At 42.9% G+C, this 26,066-nt stretch overlaps 1 protein-coding gene across 2 annotated transcripts in view; it reads left to right on the top strand.

The window, feature by feature from the left end:
- Window positions 1-26,066, top strand: part of LOC141157621 (uncharacterized) — a 143,601-nt gene that overhangs the window by 74,028 nt on the left and 43,507 nt on the right. For both annotated transcript variants that reach the window (XM_073645117.1, XM_073645125.1), the window contains exons 9-11: window positions 4,064-4,141; window positions 5,430-5,626; window positions 25,301-25,359. In XM_073645117.1, the coding sequence (XP_073501218.1) occupies window positions 4,064-4,141; window positions 5,430-5,626; window positions 25,301-25,359 (334 nt within the window). The remainder of the gene's footprint in view (window positions 1-4,063; window positions 4,142-5,429; window positions 5,627-25,300; window positions 25,360-26,066) is intronic.

Genomic DNA, 26,066 nt, shown 5'->3' with positions numbered 1-26,066 from the left:
TTAGTGTGCGTAAGGTTAGGGTTCTGTTGTAATCTAGCATTTTGCTTCAGGTACACTGGATTGTACCTCTTTATAGACGGAAGTAATACAATTGATTCATTATTAGCTGTGATGGGGCTTTCAGTCTTGTCTTTTGATGGTGCAGGTTCACCTGGCCAGTTTGCAGGACAGCCTAGAAGTGTTTGACTCCTTCACCCCTGAGTTCTACATTGTTATCAACTTCTCTATGGAGTGATTGGAGTACCTGAAGAATAGTATTGTTTTATAGAGACTCTCCTAATATACAGTACAGGATTGCAAGGTTGAACTGGAACAGCATTTTCTTTTTTTATGCACTGGCTGACTAACAGCCTTCCTACTGTAAAATACTCCGTTAGGAAGTGCAGCTTTATCTACTGTGCCATAAAAAAATGACAAGTCCTTATAACTCACTGTCTGCAATGAGCAGAGCGAGAAAGCTGTTCATCAATAATATTACCTTTCCTATACCAGCTGGCTAGAATAGGACATAATATATAAATGGCGTCATATGACTGGCAGCAATATACTATGGCTAGTGTGCTTTACTGTATATGTGCATTTACAGTCATCATGTACTGCTCCAACAAGTCTAAAATAAGTGAAGCAACTTTATAACCAAGATTTTTCTACAAAACTCTTTCAGCAGACTGCAAAACGCTTTGCGTAGATTTAAACAGGAATATTTGCTCAATTTCCAAATTTTGTATTTTAGAATTGTATTAGAATAGTTCCAAAAGTGTTGAGGAAATAAACTGCAACACATCACAGAAAAAGACCTTACATACATGGTTAAAGAGAATCTGTCAGCAGGTTTTTGCTATGTAATCCGCAGACAGCATGATGTAAGGGTTAAAACACAGATTTCAGCAATGCCTCTCTTGTCAAGCTGTGTGGTTTTGTTTGCTTGCAATGATTGTTTTAGCACCAGGAGCTTATCATTGCTGGGACACAGCAGGTTGTGCATGCTAGTCCGACACGCCCCCTCCTGTGATAAGCACCTCACTGTCTATGGACATTGTATATACAGGGCCTGGTGTGGGCGGAGGCAGCTTGCTCAGCTCTGCTGTATTGCTAAATCTAAACTCTGATTGTGTTAGAACGGCTGCACCCAGTAATCTAAGTGATACATCGTTGGATTCACCTTCTCTTTGCCTACATCAGGCTGCTCTCAGATGAAGTAGCAAAAGCCTGTTGACAGATTCCCTTTAAGATGGCAGTTCACTGCAAAATTCAGAGAGGGCCAAGTGTGTATGCTGGAGGCAGAACAGGTGCAAAACACTGATGAGCAAACCACTTGCACACACCTCATCCACGAGAAGGGAGGGGAATTTTATTTTAATGCACATAGATTAGGCTTGTATAAGGAGTCAACCAGCATGGTACACTACACGGATCTGTCTAACAGCTTGTTAGATAAAGAAGCCTTCCCTCCAAACTTTATTTCCTAAACTTGTGAAAATGTGTATATAGTGTACTATAAGTGTGGTAATCCCAATCGTGGTCTTCCCTGGTTTACAGCATCGCTGTGATTCTCTTCTGGGTCATGTGAAAATGTCAATGTTTTTTCGCAACACGGGAGGTTGTGACTTTTGGCATTTTCACACCTGTTTCTGCCAGCTCAGCCAAGATGGATGGAGCTGGGACAGTGTGTGGTGACGCCCATTTGTTTAATTCATATCAAGCAGTGGCGTACCTTACTCTGCAAATCTTACTCCAGTCTTCGACTGAAGTAAGATTTGTAGTGAGGCTCACGCTACTTTTAAGTTGTGCCTGATTCATTAAGAGGCGTTCTCCTCGGGCACCTCTGAGTATAACATGCCACCTCATCAAGACTGGAGTGAACAACACCGATCTTGATTATTTGGTTTCTATGTTTAATCCGGAAGTGGCTTTTAAAATGTAAGTCTATGGAGTGTCAAAATGAGGGTCCATAGGCTTACATTGTAAACATGACTTCTGATTCACACCCAGAGCTTAGTGGGAGCTGGCCAATCAAAATAGTAGTCATATGTGTTAGAAGACCGGAGCTTTGCTGGAAAATGGGAAAGATTGCTATTGATAAGTATATTAACAGGTACACTACAGTCATGGCCAAAAGTATTGAGAATGAGACAAATAGCAATTTTTCCAAAGTTTACTGCTTCATTTTTTGTAAAGGCAATTTGCATATACTCCTGAATGTCAAAGAGTGATCAGCTTAACAGCAATTACTGTACTTGCAAAGTCAATATTTGCCCAGAAAATGAACTTTAACCCCCAAAACACATTTCAACATCATTGCAGTCCTGCTTTAAAAGGAGCAGCTAACATCGTTTTAGTGATTGATCCATTAACACAGATGTGGGTGTTGATGAGGACAGGGCTGGCGATCAATCAGTCATGATTAAGTAAGAATGACATCACTGGACACTTTAAAAGGAGGCTGGTTCTTGGTATCATTGTTTCTCTTCAGTTAACCAAGGTTATCTCTAAAGAAACACGTGCAGCCATCATTGCACTGCACAAAAATGGCCTAACAGGGAAGAGTATCGCAGCTACAAAGATTGCACCTCAGTCAACAATCTATAGCATCATCAAGAACTTCAAAGAGAGAGCTTCCATTGTTGTCAAAAAGGCTCCAGGGCACCCAAGAAAGACCAGCAAGCGCCAGGACCGTATCTTAAAACTGTTTCAGCTGCGGGATCGGACTACCAGCAGTGCTGAGCTTGCTCAGGAATGGCAGCAGGCTGGTGTGAGTGCTTCTGCACGCACTGTGAGGCGGAGACTCTTTGAGCAAGGGCTGGTTTCAAGGAGGGCAGCAAAGAAGCCACTTCTCTCCAGAAAAAACATCAGGGACCGACTGATATTCTGCAAAAGGTACAGGGAGTGGACTGCTGAGGACTGGGGCAAAGTCATTTTCTCTGATGAATCCCCTTTTCGATTGTTTGGGACATCTGAAAAACAGCTTATTCGGAGAAGAAGAGGTGAGTGCTACCACCAGTCTTGTCTCATGCCAACTGTAAAGCATCCTGAAAACATTCATGTGTGATGTTGCTTCTCAGCCAAGGGAATTGGCTCACTCACAGTCTTGCCTAAAAACACAGCCATGAATAAAGAATGGTACCAGAATGTCCTCCAAGAGCAACTTCTCCCAACCGTCCAAGAGCAGTTTGGCGCCCAACAATGCCTTTTCCAGCATGATGGAGCACCTTGCCATAAAGCAAATGTGATAACTAAATGGCTCATGGAAAAAAACATAAAGATTTTGGGTCCATGGCCTGGAAACTCCCCAGATTTTAATCCCATTGAGAACTTGTGGTCAATCATCAAGAGACAGGTGGACAAACAAAAACCAACAAATTCTGACAAAATGCAAGCATTGATTATGCAAGAATGGACTGCTATCAGTCAGGATTTGGTCCAAAAGTTGATTGAGAGCATGCCAGGGAGAATTACAGAGGTCTTGAAGAAGAAGGGGCAACACTGCAAATATTGACTTGCTGCATTAACTCATTCTAACTGTCAATATAACCTATTGGTACTCATAATATGATTGCAATTATATTTCTGTATGTGATATAAACATCAGACAAACACTAATAAAAACCAGAGGCCAGCAGATCATGTGAAAATATAATTTTGGTGTCATTCTCAAAACTTTTGGCCATGACTGTACATTACACACATACATACACAGGTGTAGGCAATAAAAAGGTTGGTAGGAGTGCCTCTTTCAGCTCATACCATAGATCAGCTGAGCTGCCCAGCACCTTTTGACTCCACTCCACATGGACTGACACTCAATTTTCCATATCAGTCATAAAGGGCCTGGCTGCATGAGTTTAATTTTTGTGTAGGTTGCAAACATTCGCTAAAATATAAAAGTAACTTGCTGAAACGAAAATCAAAACTCCACATGGACCGTAACCCAAAAGTGTGCATATATTGTGCATATATTATAAGTCTATTAGTGCTTAGTTTGCGAGTATTACTATGAGCTTGCATTGCACTCTGAAGCTAATGTTGGTGCAGACATTTAACCTATGCATCATTTTCTTCACAGTCTTGCTGGCCATCTTATTGAATGTGGTGCCCAGTGCACTGGAGGAATATACACTGACTGGCATCTTGTTCCTGACTGGTAAGATGGAAAAAATGCTCTTATCTGGTTATAATTTTTCTATAGTGTGATTTATCTGTGTCAGTGATCTTATAATTATCCTATGAGACTAACATGAATCAGAAACTTGTAGGAATAAAAAGACATTTCACAGCTACCAGACCTCTAATATGAGGCATACAGGTAGGTATAGATTTACATTTCTATCACCTGTATGCCCATATTAGAGGTCAGATAAGTGCCAGGGATTGACAGATTCCCTTTAATGACCAGGGTTTTTTGAGTTTGAGTTTTTCTTTTTCCTCTTGGCCTACACCAAAATATTTTGTTGGTGGGACGCAAGGCACTTTTTTTTTTCTCATTTATTTATAGATTTATTTGATCTATTTAATTTTTAGGTCTTATTTGGTGGAAATGGCCAAGTTGGGGAAAAAAATACAACAAAAAAAGCCCTGTGCTTTGTTGTATATCCCTAATAGTTTGCTCAAAGAATAATAACACTGTAATGGAATTGTCTAATTGTACAGTGCATAGCGATTTTAAATATATGTACATTCTGCAGGGTGTAAGGCAGATTGCCTCTGGAAATATGTCACTTATAGGTTTCTCCCTATAAATGCACACCAAGAGCAACTTGTCAGTCAAGGGGAGTGGATTGGAAAGCATGTATCAGCTTTCATAGATTCAAGGGATTGTTTCGTTAAGGTGATCAGGAGCACATCGCTCCTCAGCCTCCCAGCCTCCTGACTGTTAGGGATGCAGTGTGTTCCTGGTTGAGTGGCACTGCAGGCCAGCAGCATAGTTGTGCCTCTAGTCCAAACTGTGCACGCTCTGATGCTGCCAATAGAGGTACTGAAGATGGACAGACAATGTAGTCCAGCCAGCTTAAGAGCAGCACATAAAAGCTCTATAGCGAAGAGCTTGTTAGCACTGTGCTATTTGCCTAGGAGACCGACCACCTCTTCTGTCTACCAGAGACAACTAGCAGAATACTGTAGAATTAGAAATCCCTCCAATCTTGGGAATGGTGATGGTTTTACCTATTTAAAATGATGAGACAACCCATTTACTGTAGAGCGTCAACCTGTCCCAAGCAGTACGTCATTATGAACTCTATGAGCTATATAATGAAACAATAAGATTTACAGATCTGTCAACAGTGTTTATTTGTAACTTCAAAAAACAAAAGTAGTTGCTGAAATGTCAAAATTGATGCTATTTATTTTTTATTTTTATATATACACAATTGAACGTGTATAGGTTTACTTTCCTCTAAACTACAGAGTGGTTTACTGCCTTTCTCTACCAGGCATAATATTGGCTTTCCAATAGTGGAGTGTACCTCTGATGGGTCGTTCACCGTATCAAAGCCTCGGGAAACTGGCGGACTTATCTCTTTTGGCACTGTTGCTGAGCAATTGGTTTATGAAATTGGTGATCCTGAGCACTATATTCTTCCAGATGTTTCATGTGATTTCTCCCATGTTTCTATAAGTGAACTTCAAGGTATGTATATGTACTCATCTTCGATTATCGTAATATGTAAATCCTAATGTAGCTTTGTTACAACATTATGATTTTGGGGCAGTATAAGCTTTTACAATTGCTCTCAATACACGTTTTATAAATTGTGAATGTTTTTTGAGCAGCAAAGGGTCAGCACAGTGACCTTTATTGCATTTCCATCTAGGCAATCGACTACACAGAAAACATCAAGCACACCGAATAATTGTAATTCATCAATGATAAGAACAGCAAATAACTGCATTATATTTATGGTTTCCACTTTATGCCCTAAGATAACCTATTGATCATTACTTTTATAATGTACCCATTGACAGTGGTGATTTATGATGTTAATGTGTGTTAAAAAGGTACTCTTCCATTAAAATGAAATTAGTCTGCTTTATTTCCAGAAATTGCACTAATCTAGTCCATGATCTTATATATGTATGTGTGTGTGCATACATATATATGTGGGTGTGTGTATGGATGCTGACACATATATACCGTATACGTGACACCATATATGTGTGTATATAAAAAAGAGGCATATTAAAAAGAAAAAAAAAAATATATATATATATATATATATATATATATATATATATATATATATATATATATATATATATATATATATATATATATATATATAATATATAGAAGCTCGGCGAGTATTTCCAGGTTGCTTGGGCGGGAGCTCGGCTCCCCCCTCCATATTTGGCTCTCTTTAGAGAGCCAATAAACATGCAGGGATTGCATGCCACGCACTGTAATGCCGTAGTCTATTTAAGACCCGGTGACGTTAGGCTCGTCAGTCTACCCCGGAGACAGGCAGAATAGGGAGAGCTGCTGCTGAGTCAGGGAGAGATTTGCTTGTTTATAGTTAGTATAGGTATTTCACAACATATCTATATATCCATCTGAACTAACAGTCCTTCTGAGGACTAATCCAGCTGCATATATTCAGTTGTGAGCAGTGTCAAAAGGTTGTTGGTTGGATAGCAGATAATGCTTCCAGTCAATTTGTCACCACCACCACCCTGTCTTCCACATGGTCAAGTCTCAGTAGCCGTGAGTCTGGACCGCTTATTCCTCACCCAGATCCTCCTTCCTCCCACCATGCCGAGTGCCCGGAGACAACTGATCCCACACTTGGACACTCAGAAGAGCTGTTCACTTTTCCATTTATAGATTCGGGCTTCTCGCCTGGCCAGCATCAATCGGGTGAAGAAGAGAACGCGTGTAGCGATGCCCAAATATTGGATCAGCCACGGTCACATGAAGGCAACGGTGGAAAAGTGCAATTACTGTCGCAAGAGGTGGATGATGATGAGACACAATTGCCAGAAAGTCAGGAGAAGGACCAGGGTGCGGAAGTGGAAGACGAGATGGTAGATAATATACACTGCTCAAAAAAATAAAGGGAACACTCAAATAACACATCCTAGATCTGAATGAATCAAAATGAGGCTCAGTATTAGTGTTGAGCCACACCCGTAGTGTTCGGGTTCGGTTCGGTTCGTCGAACACCGGGATGTTCGTGGAACTGTTCGTCGAACACCTTAGAACACCGTCGAACATCGTTAAAACCAATGGCAGGCAAACAAAAACACATAGAAACACATAGAAAACACCTTCAAAGGTGTCCAAAAGCTGAAAAACTGCTCAGAAGACACTCTATTTAAAAAAGCCGGCCGGCAATTCAGCAGCGGCATACACCGGTACCCGACAATTTGGAACAGAAAGAATAAAGCATCACACATAGATTAGATAGATAGAAACATGTCAGTCACATATATAAGAAGTACAGTGACAGTGTTGCTTACTGTACTTGTCATTTAGTGTTAAAGGATTTATTAAAAAAAATAATAGTGTTTTCATGTACCGTCTCTTTAAAAAAAGCCGGCCGGCAATTCAGCATCGGTACCCGACAATTTATAACAGAAAGAATAGAGCATCACACATAGATTAGATACATAGAAACATGTCAGTCACATATATAAGAAGTACAGTGATAGTGTTGATTACTGTACTTGTCATTTAGTGTTAAAATAAAGGTTTTATTAAAAAAAAAATTGGCGTGGGGTTCCCCTTAATTTTAGTCTCTAGCGGAGGTTAAGCAGACGGCTGGGGCAGATGTTTGAAGCCTGGGAAGGGGGTAATACCCATGGAGCTTCCCAGGCTACTAATATCAGCCCCCAGCTGAATACCTAGCCTTTACTAGCTATTAAAATGGGGGACCCCAAAAAAAAATGACGTGGGGTCCCCCCTAATTTAATAGCTAGCAAAGGCTAGGCAGACAGCTGGGGGCTGATATTAATAGCCCAGGAAGGGTGCCATGAATATTGGCCCCCTCCCAGGCTAGAAACACCAGCCGTCAGCAGGCCCGGAAATGGCGCATCCATAGGATGCGCCAATTCTGGCACTTAGCCTCGCTCTTTCCACTGCCCTGTAGCGGTGGCAGTGGGGTAATAGGGCTGGGGTTGATGTCAGCTTATAATGCCAGCTGACATCAAGCCCAGGTTAGTAATGGAGAGGCATCTATAAGACACCCCCATTACTAACCCCATACTCAAAGTTAAAAAAAAACACAAACACCCAGAATAAAGTCCTTTAATTGAAATAAACACACAATTCTTTATTGTTCTAAATTAAACCATACTTACCATCACGCCCATTCCAGCTGAAGCCAATGTCTTCTGCAATAAAAGTAAAATAATAAAGCAACATCATCCTTACCTTTCCATGGTTCCCACGACAGCTTCAGCTCTGCTACATTCACATGACTGGCTGGATCGCAGCCGAAAGCTGCCATCCAGCTTGCCATGCCGCAGACACTGAGAAGCGCAGGCATGCTTGTACTCCTCAGTGTCTCGCTGTGACGGCATAAAGATGAGCCAAGGTCATGTCCTATCCACTCAGCTCACCTCATGCATGTCACTGACAGCGTGGGAGAATTCTCCTGCGCTCAGCGCTTGAGCAGGAGAATTCTCCCACGCTGGGATGGCATTGAGATGACAGGCTGGATCACAGCTGAGTGCTGCCATCCAGCTTGTCATCCTTCAGAGACACTGCAGAGCGCAAGCATGCCTGCACTCTGCAGTGTCTATGAAGGATGGCATGCTGGATGGCAGCGCTCAGCTGCCATCCAGCCTGTCATCTCAATGCCATCCCAGCATGGGAGAATTCTCCTGCTCAAGCGCTGAGCGCAGGAGAATTTTCCCACGCTGTCAGTGACGTGCATGAGGTGAGCCGAGTTCATTGGACATGGCGTGACCCCATGAATTGATAATGCCAAGCTGGCCCTAACCTTTTTATTACCCAGTGAGCCACCGCACCAGGGCCCTGGATGAGTTGGATACAGCGCCAGAAGACGGCGCTTCTATGAACGCGCCATTTTCTGGGGTAGCTGTGGACTGCAATTTGCAGCGGGGGGGGGCCCAGAAAGCTTGGGCCTCCCTGCGCTGCGGATTCCAGCCCCCCAGCTGTCTAGACGTACCTGGCTGGACACAAAAATAGAGCAAAGCCCCACGTATTTTTTTTTTTTAATTATTTCATGAAAGTCATGAAATAATTAAAAAAAAAGGGCTTCCCTATATTGTTGTGTCCGGCCAGGTACAAATAGCAGCTGGTGGTTGGGGGCAGCCCGTTCTTGCCTGCTGTACCTGGCTGGACACAAAAATAGGGCGAAGCCCCAGGGCAATTTTTTTTAAATTATTTCATCCTATGGATGCGCCATTTCTGGGGCGGCTGACGGCTGATGTTTCTAGCCTGGGAGGGGGCCAATATTCATGGCACCCTTCCTGGGCTATTAATATCAGCCCCCAGCTGTCTGCCTAGCCTTTGCTAGCTATTAAAATAGGGGGGACCCCACGTCATTCTTTTTGGGGTCCCCCCTTTTAATAGCTAGTAAAGGCTAGGTATTCAGCTGGGGGCTGATATTAGTAGCCTGGGAAGCTCCATGGGTATTACCCCCCTTCCCAGGCTTCAAACATCTGCCCCAGCCGTCTGCTTAACCTCCGTTAGAGACTAAAATTACGGGGAACCCCACGCCAATTTTTTTTTTAATAAATCCTTTATTTTAACACTAAATGACAAATACAGTAATCAACACTATCACTGTACTTCTTATATATGTGACTGACCTATTTCTATCTATGTAATCTATGTGTGATGCTCTATTCTTTCTGTTATAAATTGTCGGGTACCGATGCTGAATTGCCGGCCAGCTTTTTTAAAGAGACGGTGCATGAAAACACTAATATTTTTTTTAATAAATCCTTTAACCCTCCGTCAGGGGCAACTGATCTGACAGGCGCAGCTCACTTAGTTTCATTTCTCTATTTTCAGTGGTTTGTCTGGTTAGTGTTACTTTTCTGGTTAGTAAACATTTTTTTTTCCACCTGATTATGTGTATTCTCATTTATTGCATTCCTATTAAGGTAACTGATCACTTTTAGAGCATTGAAATTTTAAAAAAAGGAAAATATAGCCAATTTTCTAGCCTATGCCGGACAGGCGCAATGCCCCTAAACTCGTTATGAAACATATTGCCCCTGACGGAGGGTTAACACTAAATGACAAGTACAGTAACCAACACTGTCACTGTACTTCTTATATATGTGACTGACATGTTTCTATCTATCTAATCTATGTGTGATACTCTATTCTTTCTGTTCTAAATTGTCGGGTACCGGTGTATGCCGCTGCTGAATTGCCGGCTTTTCATGTTTCACTGTGAGCACTGTTCCCATCGATTTGGGCAACCACTGTAATGCCACAACCACCATGGCTGTGGCATTACAGTGAGTGGCAGACAATCCCTGCATGATTGGTGCTCTAAATAGCGCCAGACATGCAGGACACGCTTTTGGTGCACGAACAGTTATCGAACATAACCTCGAACAGCCGAATTTTTTGCAAATCGTTCGCGTTCGTCGAACGTCTCGAACACCGCCCAAAACAGCTCGAATTTGAGATAGGCGAACAGTTCTAGTCGAACACCGCTCATCTCTACTCAGTATTGTGTGTGGCATCCACGTGCCTGTATGACCTCCCTACAACACCTGGGTATGCTCCTGATGAGGTAGCGGATGGTCTCCTGTGGGATCTCCTCCAGGATGGCACATCAATGCGAGCTGTGGCAAGAAGGTTTGCTGTGTCTGTCAGCGTAGTGTCCAGAGGCTGGAGGCGCTACCAGGAGACAGGCCAGTACACCAGGAGACGTGGAGGGGGCCGTAGAAGGGCAACAACCCAGCAGCAGGACCGCTACCTCCGCCTTTTGTGCAAGGTGGAACAGGAGGAGCACTGCAAGAGCCCTGCAAAATGACCTCCAGCAGGCCACAAATGTGCATGTGTCTGCACAAACGGTTAGAAACCGACTCCGTGAGCGTGGTATGAGGGCCCGACGTCCACAGATGGGGGTTGTGCTCACAGCCCAACACCGTGCAGGACGCTTGGCATTTGCCACAGAACACCAGGATTGGCAAAGTCGCCACTGGCGCCCTGTGCTCTTCACAGATGAAAGCAGGTTCACATTGAGCACATGTGACAGACGTGACAGAGTCTGGAGACGCCGTGGAGAGCGATCTGCTGCCTGCAACATCCTTCAGCATGACCGGTTTGGCAGTGGGTCAGTAATGGTGTGGGGTGGCATTTCTTTGGAGGGCCGCACAGCCCTCCATGTGCTCGCCAGAGGTAGCCTGACTGCCATTAGGTACCGAGGTGAGATCCTCAGACCCCTTGTGAGACCATATGCTGGTGCGGTTCGCCCTGGGTTCCTCCTAATGCAGGACAATGCCAGACCTCATGTGGCTGGAGTGTGTCAGCAGTTCCTGCAAGATGAAGGCATTGAAGCTATGGACTGGCCCACCCGTTCCCCATACCTGAATCCGATTGAGCACATCTGGGACATCATGTCTCGCTCCATCCACCAACGTCACGTTGCACCACAGACTGTCCAGGAGTTGTCGGATGCTTTAGTCCAGGCCTGGGAGGAGATCCCACAGGAGACCATCCGCAACCTCATCAAGAGCATGCCCAGGCATTGTAGGGAGGTCATACAGGCACGTGGAGGCCACACACAATACTGAGCCTCATTTTGACTTGTTTTAAGGACATTACATCAAAGTTGGATCAGCCTGTAGTGTGTTTTTTCACTTTAATTTTGGGGGTGACTCCAAATCCAGGCCTCCATTTGTTAATAAATTTGATTTCCATTGATTATTTTTGTGTGATTTTGTTGTCAGCACATTCAACTTTGTACAGAACAAAGTATTCAATGAGAATATTTCATTCATTCAGATCAAGGATGTGTTATTTGAGTGTTCCCTTTATTTTTTTGAGCAGTGTAGTAACTGACCCAACCTGGCAGGGAGACATGCAGAGCGAGGACACCAGCACACAGGGGGAGGGAGGCGTAGCACCACAACAGGCAGGAAGAAGCAGTCTGGTGACCGCAGAGACAAGTAACGCCAACACGACGGAAGTTGCCAGTACAACTGTTAGGTCTTCCTGAGTCTAGTTGTTTTTTAAAGCCTCTGCGGATAACCCCAAAAAGGCCATTTGCACCACCTGCCAGGCCAGCATCAGCAGGGGTAGCAAAACTAGCAGCCTGACCACCACCAGCATCAGATCAGGCACATGGCACCAAAGCACCCGACTAAGTGGGCCGAACCCCAGGGTCCAGAAACAGTGTCTGCGCGTGACACCACTGCTTCTTCCGCTGTTGTGCGTGCATGTCAATCCCCTGTTCATGGCGCATGCGAAGATGCATCTCGCCCTGCTCCTGTCGTTGCCAACTCTCAACTAGCACCATCAGCGAGCACGTCCTTGTCCCAGTGCAGCATTGAGATGTTGCCTTTTAGGCTTGTGGAGTGGGAAGCTTTCCGCAACCTGATGGCAGCGGCCGTCCCTCGGTACTCGGTCCCATGCCGCCACTATTTCTCCCGGTGTGCTGTTCCCGCATTACACGAGCACGTGTCCCACAATATTAGACGTGCCCTCAACAACGCAGTTACTGGGAACGTCCACCTAACCACAGACACATGGACAAGTGCTTGTGAGCAGGGACGGTACATCTCGCTGATAGCACACTGGGTTAATATAGTGGAAGCTGGGACCCAGTCGGACCTTGGGACAGAACACGTCCTCCCGACGCCGAGGATTGCGGGCCTTGGGTCAGTCAGGGTTGCCACCACCTTCTTCTCCTCCGCCTCTTCCTCCTCCTCAGCCTCCATCTCCGAAATGACCAGATCATTCACAAGCTGGAAGCACTGCAGCCCTGCCTTGGCAAAGCGGCAACAGGCTTTGCTGAAGCTAATATGCTTAGGTGACAAACCGCACAATGCTGAAGAGTTGTGGACAGCTCTGAAAGAGCAGGCAGATCTTTTGGCTGACACCGCTGACCCTACAGCCAGGCATGGTCGTGTGTGACAGTGACCGGAACCTGGTGGCGGCTCTGAAACGAGATGAGCTCACACACGTACCATGCCGGGCCCATGTGCTTAACCTTGTGGTTCAGCGGTTTCTCAAAACCTACCCAGATCTGCCGGATCTGCTTGTCAAAGTATGCCAGTGTGTGCTGAAGCTTCCGCCGCCCTTGCCATGCTTCATCAGCGTTTGCAGCTTCCAGCTCACCGACTGGTGTGCTATATCGCCGCTCGTTGGAACTGTACATTGCAGATATTGGGAAAGATTTGTGAGCAGAGGAAGGCTCAGCACATAAGACATCTGTACAATCCTCCAAAACTTTGAGGACTCCACCAAGATGGTGAGCGGCAATGACTCCATAATTAGCATCACCATCCCACTTCTGTCTTCTGAAATGCTCTCTGCTCACAATTAAAGAGGATGCATTGCAGGCAGAGCACGATGAGATGGAGCAAGGAACCATACAGGGTGATTACACACAGCCCAGCCTCATCTCATCCCAACGTGGATAGGATGACAATGAGGAAGAGAAGGAAGAACAGGAGCTAGTTTCCTGCGCTATAGATGGTACTACCTGCACAACTGTCATACCGTCTGTTCAGTGTGGATGGCCTGAGGACAGGGAGGATGAGAAGAAGAGCATGGTCAGTCGTCCTCTTGGTGAAGACACAGAAGTCTTGCCTGTTAGCAGTCTGGCACACCTGGCTGAGTTTATGTTACACAGCCTTTCCCGTGACCCTCGCGTTGTCCAAATTTTGGGTGAAAGTCATTACTGGTTGGTGACACTTCTAGACCCACGCTACAAGGAGAACTTTCTGTCTCTTATTCCCATGCAGGACAGGCCTAATAAAATGGGACAGTACGAGAAAGCCCTTGTTGCAGAATTATTGAAAAATTTCTCATCTGAAAACGCTGGCGGCAGAGGTCACAGTTATTTGGACAGTCAAGGTGTACAGGCGAGCGAGACAGAAATCCAATCCAGCAGAGGCAGGGGAACACTGTAAAAGTTCTGGGACTGTTTTCTCAGACCCTCCCATCGCGCAGGCCTTGATGCGCGGGGTACTCTCACAAGGAGGGAAAAGTTTGGGAAGATGCTGAAGGAGTACCTTGGCGACCGTACCAACGTCCTCCGTGATTCCTCTATGCCTTATAATTATTGGGTTTCCAAGTTGGACATGTGGCATGAACTGGCTCTCTACGCCTTGGAGGTCCTAGCCTGCCCTGCCGGTAGCGTTTTGTCAGAGCGGTTTTTAGTACCGCTGGTGGAATTATAACCGATAGGCGCATCAGCCTGTCAACTGAAAATGCTGACAGGCTGACTCTTATAAAAATGAACAATGGCTGGATTGGGCCAGACTTCTCAACACCACCGAATGATAGCAGCGTAACATAAACTCAAATCCAGTGTCTTTTTTTTGGGAGGGCTAATTCTATTCCCATGCACCTCTGTCTTCACAACCAGTGATGGATATACACTTCCTGATTTTGTCTATTTGCTCTTTTCCTCCTTCTCCCCATCTCATCCTCCACCACCATATCTACATTTCTTGCAAGGGGCATTGGAGTGTCTCCAAATTTTTGGCACGATACATGGCCTCATTCATTCTTTCATGTACACGGATCAGTCGTCCTGGTCTCTTGGCAGAGAAACCGTGCCAAAGCATGATGTTGCCACCCCCTTGCTTCTCAGTAGGTATGGTGTTCTTTGGATGCAACTCAGCATTCTTTCTCCTCCAAACACGATGAGTTGTGTTTCTACCTAACAGTTCTACTTTGGTTTCATCTGACCATATGACTCTTCTGGATCATCCAAATGCTCTCTAGCAAACTTCAGACGGGCCCGGACATGTAATGGCTTAACCAGGGAGACACGTCTGGCACTGCAGGATCTGAGTCCCTGGCGGCGTAGTGTGTTACTGATGGTAGCCTGTGTAACGTTGGTCCGAGCTCTCTGCAGGTCATTCACTAGGTCCCCCCCGTGTGGTTCTGGTATTTTTTTTTGCTCACCGTTCTTGAGATTATTTTGACCCCACAGGGTGAGATCTTGTGTGGAGCCCCTGATAGAGGGAGATTATCAGTGGTCTAGTATGTCTTCCATTTTCTAATTATTGCTCCCACAGTTGATTTCTTCACACCAAGCTGCTTTCCTATTGCAGATTCAGTTTTTTTCAGCCTGGTGCAGGGCTGTAATTTTGTTTCTGGTGTCCTTCAACTGCTCTTTGGTCTTCACCATAGTGGAGTCTGGAGTGTGACTGTTTGAGGTTGCGGACAGGTGTCTTTTATACTGATAACAAGATCAAACAGGTGCCAGTACTACAGGTAATGAGTGGAGGACAGAGGAGCCTCTTGAAGAAGTTACAGGTCTGTGAGAGCCAGAAATCTTACTTGTTTGTAGATAACCAAATACTTATTTTCCACCAAAATTTGAAAAAAAAATCTTTCCAAATCAGACAATGTGATTTTCAGGATTTGTTTTTTCATTTTGTCTCTCATAGTTGGGATCTACCTATGATGTCAATTACAGGCCTCTCTCATCTTTTTAAGTGGGAGAACTTGCACAATTGGTGGCTGACTAAATACTTTTTTTCCCCACTGTAGCTAATTGAGAGAGTGGACTCCCTCTTCCACCGCATCAGTACCCCCATGAACCTCTAGATGCTGCAGTCAGTAGCAAATAGAAGACTCAAATCTCCTTGGATCTGCCAACTACTGTGGCCTAGAACTACAGGGTCCTGCCATAAGCTGGCTCTAAAAATGCCAAAGTTCTTGCTTTGGCGTATAACACTATGTTTAAAAAATGATGCCAACATGAAGTAGACATTGCAAATGTTATGTATTAACTATCTGTGCTATTTTTTTAAATTTTTATAAGTGAAAGGCCAAATATATTGACAAAATTTACAACTAGGATAAAGTACAATGTGTCCCAAATAAATCTAAGAACATTATGCTTTTTACCACAAAGTGATACATGTCAGATTTGAAAAATGGGGATCTGTCTGAAAGGGCAAAACTGACTGTGATGGAAAGGGGGTAAAGTGAACCGGTTGCCTACAAAATGTATAGTGGTACTCTGCTGGTTATTAGCGTTTTATTTTAATCATGTGTGGCTGTGTAACGAACAGTGGCAACAGAGAGAAAAAATAGTTAGTCATCCTGTATCCAGGGCTGTGGAGTCGGAGTCTGTCCATTTTGGTGGAGTCAGTATAAAATGGACCGACTCTGGCTCCTAAAATAATAAATAATAAATTGGGTACAGTAGTTCAATGCAGTTTGTGAGGAATATTTTTTCATAAGAATTTGGGAAAGTTATGAAATGTCCTATTCCTGATCTAAGGGTCTAGACTTTTAGCTGAGATGAATCTGTGCTGCAGTTTATGTACATGATAAGTAGTGAAGCTTCTCCTCTACAGACACACAGGGAAGGAATGCCTGCAAAAAAAAACAAACACACAGGGAAGGAATGCCTGCACTCATCTCAGAACTGCTGGAGTGAACAGAAAAGCAGGATTAAGAACAAAAAATAACAGGTTCTTGCTATTATAACTGATAATGATTCAAACATGATAAGTACAATTAAACTGATGAATGAGAATAATGAAGGAGAACAGCAGCTAGAAGAACATTTCAGATTCAGTATGTTGAAGATGGAAGGCCACAGTCCTGTTCCTATAACGGAGGAACAAACAGATATTACTATACAAGAACAGCAAAATTAATCTTTAAAATTAGATGATCTTGTTGAAGTTGCTTCACATTTCTCTCCTATTCATCATGTGCTGTGTCGTGCACACGCAGCTGGCAGTAAAAGATAGTCTGCAAGAGGGACATGCTGCAACTCTGAATAGCAAAGTGAGGAAATTGGCTATTGCTGCCAGAACCCCTAAAATTGATTCCATCCTGAAGAGACGGGCTGTAAAAGGGGCAATTGTGGAATTACAAAATTGTTCACTTGTTCTCAAAGAAGTAGAAGAGTTCAATCGTTCATCAAAACTGACTGCACGAGGCAATTCCTTTATACCCTAAAATTGTTAGGATTGTTGCCCGTGTGGTTACTGCTTTGCCACCAACCTAAGTTAGTGTAGAGAGGTTGTTCTCTAGCCTTAAAATAATTTAGGTCAGATTTGAGGTCATCTATGAAGGAGGATCTGATGGAGGAGATACTATTTCTTAGAACAAATTCATAGACTGCACAAATGTTATTCAGTACGTTTTTGTTGAAAACTGTTTTTTTTCCACTTACTGCATAGTGTATAATAAATTGTAAATGTGCAAAAGTTTTTTTGTTCTAAAGTTGTATTCCAATAAATATATATTTTATGTTCTATCTAAATAGCTTGCTTATTGTATCATAATAAGGATTAAAAGCCTGATGTTACAAAAAACCTGATGTTACCATTTTACTACAGTAAATGTATTACTTAAACTTAAACATGAGCCATGTATGAGGGAGTTGGAGACGTGGAGTTGGTGTCGTGGAAATTGAGGAGTCGGAGTTGGAGTCGGAGGTTTAGCTTACCAACTCCACAGCCCTGCCTGTATTCACTCATTTCCAGTCATTGGGGCAGTGTTGGGGCTGTAACAGTTACCACTCACTATACAGTGAGTGTGTTGTAATCACTCCCCAACACATATACTGACAGTTTACTCTGCAGCAGTCAATATGTGGGTGAGTGATTGCAGAGTAACCGCTGATCCATTGACTAGAAGCAAGTGACTGCAGGGAGAGTATAACTTCATTTTCTCCCTTATCTGCTGCCCAGGAAACCTGCTTAAAAGGATTGTAATACTATTAACTTGCAAGTAATCTCTATATGTGCAGGTAAACAGTGTTTTTTATAGATGACAGCTTCTCTTTAAAAGGAACCTGTCAGGTGGGATGTTATAACCTGCAGCTATAGGGTTAATCTGCAGGTTAATAGCATTATGACTATACCCGACCGCTGTACTGAAAATGCGGCACCCTGGAGAAAATCAACTTTATTTCTCCCTGTAGGCTGCTGGCTTTCAGTCATACAGGTGTGCCGGTGTGGCTACAGTTATCGCTCCCTATACTGTAAGCATGCCCCAGCACTTTGACTGCCAGCCAGCTGTACACTGATGCACTGCTGAGTGAACTGTCACTCAAAGTGCCGGGGCATGCCTACAGCCGCCGCTCACAGTATAGTGAACGATGACTGAAGCTGCGCCGGCACGCCTGCATGATTGAAAGATTAAAGTTAATTTTCTACCAGATGCTGCACTTTAAGTGGCGGCAGGGCACCTTCATAACGCTAATTACTTACATATTACTCCTATACTTGTAGTTTAATAACCGGTTCCTTTTAGTCTAATGTGTATGGGGACCCTTAATACATTCAAACACTCATGTAGCATAAATTTAGTGAATAACAATGAGATGATGTTTCTCTTCACCAATCACAGTCCTGGATAGAGTAACAGAAAAAAAGTAAGGGCGAATATTGAACTATGTTGTGGATTATCCATGTCTGTTTATAAAAAAAAGTTATGGCCAGTTGACTTTTTTGAGTCTCTCATCTGAGGGTGGAATACAGTCTAATGTGAACATACTAGCCTACGGATGACCTCCAGTATATCAGTGATCTATTACATTCAATTTAATTGTTTATGACACTTTAGCTATGTATGAGATAATCAAATTCCGTTGATACTTGTGCACTTCTGAAAGTAAGCATGTAGTGATTTATGTATTATTGTGTAAAAACTGACAAGCTGTGCATCGGGAATGTAAATGTTTGCCTAATGATGTATATATTCTATTGACAAATAGCCACAAACATTTTTTCAGTGTTGATGTGCAGAAATGGATTTTAACCTCTCCCTGAACTTTTACCTTGACAAAAACTTAATATAACATGGCTGAACTTTAAGTGAACTTTTCTGTGAACTTTTTAAACATTCTCTTGAGCGGATAGTGAAAACTTAGATCTCTTACATATTTTAGACTCCAGTGCTTTGACACGTACAGCAGAAGCAGATTGGAAGTTAATTCATTTTTATTTGCCGTTCATTATTTTTGTTAATTGAAGTTATCTGTACTGTACATTCTTCCTCTGGATACTGTATGAACTAAAATTGAACTTTTCAGGCTAAGTTTGTCATCTGTTTTCTTTACCCTAAATTTCCACAAAAGATAAAATCTTATGCTATGCAGCACTACGTTCTGTGTAGAAAGAGGGACAGAGTTTTACATCCCTGCATCAAATGCACCAGGTTATTGCTTGCAGGTAATTGTTTCCTCCTGATGCTCTTCTGTGCTTTCTACCATCCATGAAGACAGAAGTGCAAGACAACAACTGCCAGAATTAAACAGTCAACAGTTTACGGTGAACAAAAAGCATCCCTGATGTATAATCCACATTTACCTTTTCTTCTTGCCATTTTACATACCAGGTGAACCATCCTTGGGGTATCTTTCAAGTTCCTAAATGTATGTGACCAATCGTGCTAACTTTCTACATGCCTTGTATAATTATTATTTTTTTAACTTTGTAGTTCAGTAGACATTTATTGAATACCAATAGCCATGCACAATTAAAAAAAAGAATAGTTTTCGATGTAGAAACTGGTGCACAGGTCAAACTGTGTAGGGCAGGGGTGGGGAACCTTATTTCTGCCAAAGTCCATTTGTATATTTATCCTTCGAGGGCTGCACAAGCCGCGCGCTAACTCTGCCCACAAAGAACGTCCTGACGCTGGCACTGGTGTCAGGATGTAATTTTTCATTGCATACACCTCACTGTTCAGTATTGAACATACTGTGCATGCTCACAGAACAAGAAGAAATTTAAAGGGCTGGCGGCCGTCAAAATACAGTTGCCGGCCCAATTACTGAGGTCCCTGGGAATCTGCTCGGGGGCTGGATAAAAGGTCATCGAGGGCCGTAAACTGCCAGCAAGTCTGAGTTTCCCCACCTCTATTGTAGGGAATGTCCACGGTTCAAATCAATATAGACCAGCATACCTAAACTGACAAGACCTGGTGCAAAGGGGATCCAGTGTCCTAATACCCAGGTGTTCAACTTTAAAGAAAAGCTAAACACAGTACAGGGTAGCCAGGCAAAAGAAATGGGTGCAGTCGGTGTTAACTAAATGGTCCAAAACCTGCAATTCTTACATTGGCATAATATAATTTATGGATTCCAACCACTGGGTTCTGAAGGGAGGTGTCTAGTGTCTAAGGTTATTTCACCTTGTCACCTTTTTATAGGGTACTTGTCACTCGATTCATGTCTGAACCACATACAGCATGAATCGGATACTAGTTGAGTGATTACAGCCTTGTATGAAAGGCTGCAGCATTTTAGAGTAAACGCGCTTTGAAAAGCCGGCAGGGAACCAGTCAAGAGCTACTGTAGTCCCAAGAAGTTCCCAGCTTGTGAGAGTGAACATCTGACGCATTCAATTACAGAACAGGCTAAAAAGGAACCGGCCCAATTGAGCTGAGGGAGACCGGTACAGTGCCAGAACATGAGAGATCATGTAGTTCACTGAGACATCTTTTTCAAGATGGCTCACATAAAATCCATACTCATCCCATCCAAAACTTTTTCTGCGTCTACTGATAACTGACAGTGATTTCCTAGTAGACACTTAGTTTAGAAAATATATTGCCTTTGGGGTGTAATCCTGGGCATCTCTTGCAGGGACAACACACACCTGTTTTTGAGATTTGATGTTAAGTAAGGTCAGGCAAGAAGAAACTGAAAGTGGATGAAAGGGTTGATGGAATAATTTCTTTAAATAACCTTAAAAACCACTTGGACCAGGGCATCCTGCTTTTAGGCCTTGAAGAGCCACAAGGAATCCTTTAGTTGTCCTCGAGTTCCGGGATATTTGCCTGCACAATAGAGGGCGGGGTCAAGGTATTCCCATAAAAAAGTGGCTATTATATAAAGGTAAGCCAATTTTCTCTACTATACAAAGCTTTAGAAAGTTCCGGAAACCCCTCAAAAATGTCTGAAGAAGCACTGGCTGGGCCTTAGTGGGAGAGTATAAGCTGTTATCCAGCCGGTTATAATTGATAGAACTTCTTCTGATCAGATGTTTGAAGAGGGTTCAGTGTTCATGCTAGCACCACAGCCTCTGCCATTGCAGTTTGCTGTTTGGTTCATACTTGCCTATCCAGTACTTTTCACAATGGTGAAGCAAAGTGTTAAAATGTTGTGAAAGGTACAGCTTAGTAGAGGGGGTGCAGACAGTCAATCCCCTACTGCTTTAATATAGGAGTCTTATTCTAGGGCTAAGCCATCAAACCCTTTACCTAATGATTACAGGATTAGGTGTAGGTAAGGATTGAATGCTTCAAGGAGCCAGCGGCCAAGTATTTTGATATATTCACAGTATCCCTTACATAGTTTGTCTCTGATCTAGAGATTTTTGATCTCAAATGTTGGCCAACAAATCTTACAAATTTTTGATTTCTGCCTTGAGATTATCTAAGTGTGACCTTTTTGTTGGACATCTACAGGGATCCAAAGAAAACAAGCAGCCTGTTAAGGGGCTTTTGGCTGGTCCAGTGATGAGTCTCCACCTCTGCTCCTGGTATCTGCAGCTCTGATGCCACGTCCACTGTTCTGAGTGGCTCATCCCATTAGGCATATCTCACTCGCTAGAAACAAAGAAAGCAGAATACAACTGGCTTAAATAGAAAATTTGTTAATTATTCACTTTGTGTACAATACCAAATATAAATGACATATATGCATAGAAAAAGGGGACAAGAAAGTGCAAAGTGCCTAAATAGAGCCCCCAAGGTGTAATGCGTCCCATTCATATGGAGTGGAGTCACTATGGCCGCTAGAAAACCACATAGCTAGTCAGGGGTTAATATACAGAGTACTCCTACCAAAATCATTTCGCACTCACCAGCTACCTTGTGGCCCCCCCTTTGAGTCCCCATCTAGTCTTGGCCTGTTAGTGTGGTAAGTACATGACTTTTTTTGCCACACGGCAATTGAGCCTTCCTGTATCTACTCAGGTCACTACTTTAGTGGTGAGTGCGATCTGATTTTGGTAGGAGCACTCTGTATATTAACCCCTGACTAGCTATGTGGCTTTCTAGTGGCCATAGCGACTCCACTCCATATGAATGGGACGCATTACACCTTGGGGGCTCTATTTAGGCACTTTGCTCTTTCTTGTCCCTTTTTTTCTATGCATGTCATTTATATTTGGTATTGTACACATAGTGAATAATTAATACATTTTCTATTTAAGCCAGTTGTACTCTCAGTTTTCTTTGTTTCTAATATGACTCGAGCAGGCTTTCTGGGTTAGCCCCGGTTATCCGGGATTTAAACCTAGTTCTTTTATATTTAATATGTTGGTCGTGGTTTACAAATATCTCACTCACTGCTGTGCTGTTGACGCGATGTCAGGGCTGCCGACTATAACAGACATCTGGTACAGGGGGGGGGGAGATTTAGCTCTGGACCCAGGGCAAGGTGAGTAAAGCAGTGTTTTTGTTTTTTTGTTTTTTTTATACCATCTGCGCCTGAGGACAAGTGTTTTCTGAAACTGGAAAACCTCATTAAAGTTTTTAGAATCTCTTTAAAGTACCATGAGATATAAATATTCCTTATACACATATCAAGACCTTTTATGTAAAGGTCTTGATATGATCAGGATGTCACAAAAAGGTGAAATAAAAGACAAGTCTGATTTTTATGGGGCTTATCAGATCATTGGCATTAAATGAGCTAAACTGAGTTTAGCCATGGTATTTTAAGAGCAAATTGAGTATAAGGAAAGTGTCACATTTCTACCAGAACTTGCTCCTGCAACTTCTGCTTCTGTCACCAAGTGCCGCTGTATTTATTCTGCGGGCGGCGCTTGTGATAGAGGAGATATCAGAACCAAAAGCTCTGGACAGCGTGCTCTGTCAAGCTGCTAAGGTTAGAGTAGCTGGGATCTGAGTGCCATCCAGCCTAACAGTGTGGGGGGGTGTGCTGTCCAGCTGAAGTTATCAGCTCCCTTCTCCAGCAAATTCGAGCGCACTCCACCCTACTAAGGCTTCCAGTTTGCTGCTGGAAGCTGCCAGATACAGTTTAGTGCTTCCCTGGTTAGGTGTGTCTTCTGTTCCTGTTTGTTTTTAGTGTTTTCCTGTTTTGACCTCGACTTATGTTTCTCACTATGCTTATGGATTCTGATTTTGTCCTTGACATGACCTCTCTGCTCTGACCCTGCTTGGTGACCATTCCTACCTCTGGACGGCAGTTCTTCCATGGTAGCATTCCACTGGGTCCTGTTGTAAAACCAGATCCCTGTACAGGGGTGAAAGGGTATTTACATTTCTCTGGAATCTGCTAGACAAAGTGGCTTCTTCCAAGTCTGTCCAAAGTAGCCTTTTGAGCCTGTGGCCTCATACAGACGTTACCGAAAGACCAAGACATTTGACAAACTAGAAGACGAAACCCTAACAAAGATGTATTTGAGGTACAAATCAGACAAAAAGTAACCTCTCCATTATGTAGAACATGGCTGTATCTCATGTGAAAGACTGATGACAACCTTCCTACCATTACTAAAGCTGTTGAGTAGCAAAATAAGCCAATTATGAATACCATCAATGTAAAGGGAATTAAGGAGGAAAGCTGGGGTGAGGAAAAAAGGAAAGGATGATTGTGTAATTAGTTAGTGTATGTCCTGGGATACAAGAATCTCAGGGTTAGACCCCATAGAGCAGTTCGATATCCAACAATTAAAAAGACACTTAAAGAGTAACTGTCGTTTAAATTTTTATTTCATAAATCAATTGTACACATGAAAATAAGAAACTTTATAACTTATCTTAATGTAGAATGGAGGAGCTAGAGGCAGAGCTCCTCCTCTCCCTTCTACCTAGATAGAACCTTATCAGTAGCAGCTGCCATCTCCTATCTCAGTAATGGAAAGTCTGTCCTCACTGAATGCAGATTTTACCTCAGAGTTGAGAATTTTGATAATGACTGATCAGTCCTGGCAGAGAGAGAAGCATATTCTCTGATCAGATATATTACAAAGTTGCTTTTTGTCATGTGTACTACTGATTTATGAAATAAAAATTAAAACGACTGTTACACTTTAAAGGAAAACCTACCCTGAAACAAGAGTTCTGATTCTTCCTTTTGAGATGTGTAACATGGTGGGCATTAAATTTGAGGCACTAGAATTGTGTTTCGATTGGTCTCAAGGCAGAGGAGTTTTAATGTATGCAAGGACTGACAATCTGTTAGGGACACCTGAGGGAGTTTGGCATGGTCCAGGAAAGAAGGAATATCTCTAAATCATTGAAGGTTGATTACCTGCCATCCTTACTTCCTTTGTGTTTGACGGAGAACCTTCATCTGTGGCGATTTCCACGGTGGGAGTCCCTAAGGCTCTTCATAGCTGTTCTTTGCAGCATACCAGGTCTAGTAATATAGGCAGTTCAGTCATTAAACATAATAGGGTAAATACATCTTGCAGGATGTTGAATGGCCAGTTAATATTTGTAAATGTGTACAAGGTATATAATGTCCCATGACCCTATGAACTCTGTCCGTGAGCCATCAGATGTGTTCAAGAGGTAGCAGAGGATTTTTAATGATTGTTTTTTTTGTAAGATCCTGCTCAGTTATCTCTTTGGGCAGGCCTCTAAGGTTATTTTAACTATGGCAGTTTTTGATATCTTTCAGGTACACATGTCTGGGATCTGGGAGGTATGGTCCTGGAGAATTAAATCATGCTCATCAACTCTTTGAAGTGTAGTCTCAGAAGCAGCTTCCAAGTCTAAAGCATTAGAACGAATTTTGATGATTTACAAACTGTAATTGTTCTTGACAGCCCTGTGACTATTGCAGTGAAGGAATACAGGTTGTCATAAATGGTTGCTTACTTGAATGCTAGGAAAGCTCTGGAGAAGGCACCATAATGGGCAGTTTGAAGGATTTATTTTTAGCTGATATAGAAAATATTAGCTCAGGGGTTTTAAAACTTTTTTTTGATTGTTTAAACTTTCATATTTTTTTCAGGCTTAGGGATTTAATGAATATAAAAAAAACATTGCTTAGGAAGAATATTGCAACTAATTTTGCATTTTATTGACCTATTTCAGTTTTGCAAAAATGTCTACATTTATCTTTTTCAGTAAAACTGGAGACAAAGGGATAAAACAGACTAACACAATTCTTGACATGTAAATTAAATAACTAAACCTAAGTATACTTTGATCCAGCTCACTTTTAGCCTTTTACTTTTGCAGATGCTGAAGCAGTCACTGTCCAAGGTGCCAGAGGAGAGCAACCTTCCTCATTTTATAAGGTGTGTTGTTGTTTTTTTCTTTAGTATGGATGAGCCTCACTGACTTTCTGTTCACACAATGTACATGCAACTCAATAAGTTCCATAGAGAGGTGCTTAGCCAGTGAGCCATGGACTTGTGTTTTTTTTATGCTTTACATGCGTTTTTGTTTTTGAACCTTCTAAATTAAAGAAGCGTACTGATGTTCTCTGTGTGCCTCTGTAAATGAGCATACATATTTCCAGGGCTGTGGAGTCGGTACGCCAAACCTCCGACTCCTCAATTTCCATGACTCCGACTCCCTCATACATGGCTCATGTTTAAGTGATAAATTTACTGTAGCACAGATTCATCTCAGCTAAAAGTCTAGACCCTTAGATCAGGAATAGGACAGACATTTATAGGACATTTCATAACTTTCCCAAATTCTTATGAAAAAAAATTCCCCATAAGCTGCATTGAATTACTGCAGCCAATTTATTATATATTTTAGGAGTTGGAGTCGGTCCATTTTAACCCCTTTCCAACCCTTGCCTTATTAGTACGCACATTTGCGTACCCCCAGTTTAGTGAGGGCTGCTGCGCTGAGCCCTCACTGAACCGAGCACATGTCAGCTGATTCTTACAGCTGACATGTGCCCGCAACAGCCGCGGGTGGAATCGCGATCCACCCGCGGCTGTTAACATGTTAAATGCCGCTGTCAATCTCCGACAGCGGCATTTAACAC

Source organism: Phyllobates terribilis, unplaced genomic scaffold, assembly GCF_046119375.1.
Source record: "Phyllobates terribilis strain yellow unplaced genomic scaffold, ASM4611937v1 Scaffold_1__5_contigs__length_1240528914, whole genome shotgun sequence".
NCBI lineage: Eukaryota > Metazoa > Chordata > Amphibia > Anura > Dendrobatidae > Phyllobates > Phyllobates terribilis.
This window is presented reverse-complemented; position numbering and strand designations above follow the sequence as displayed.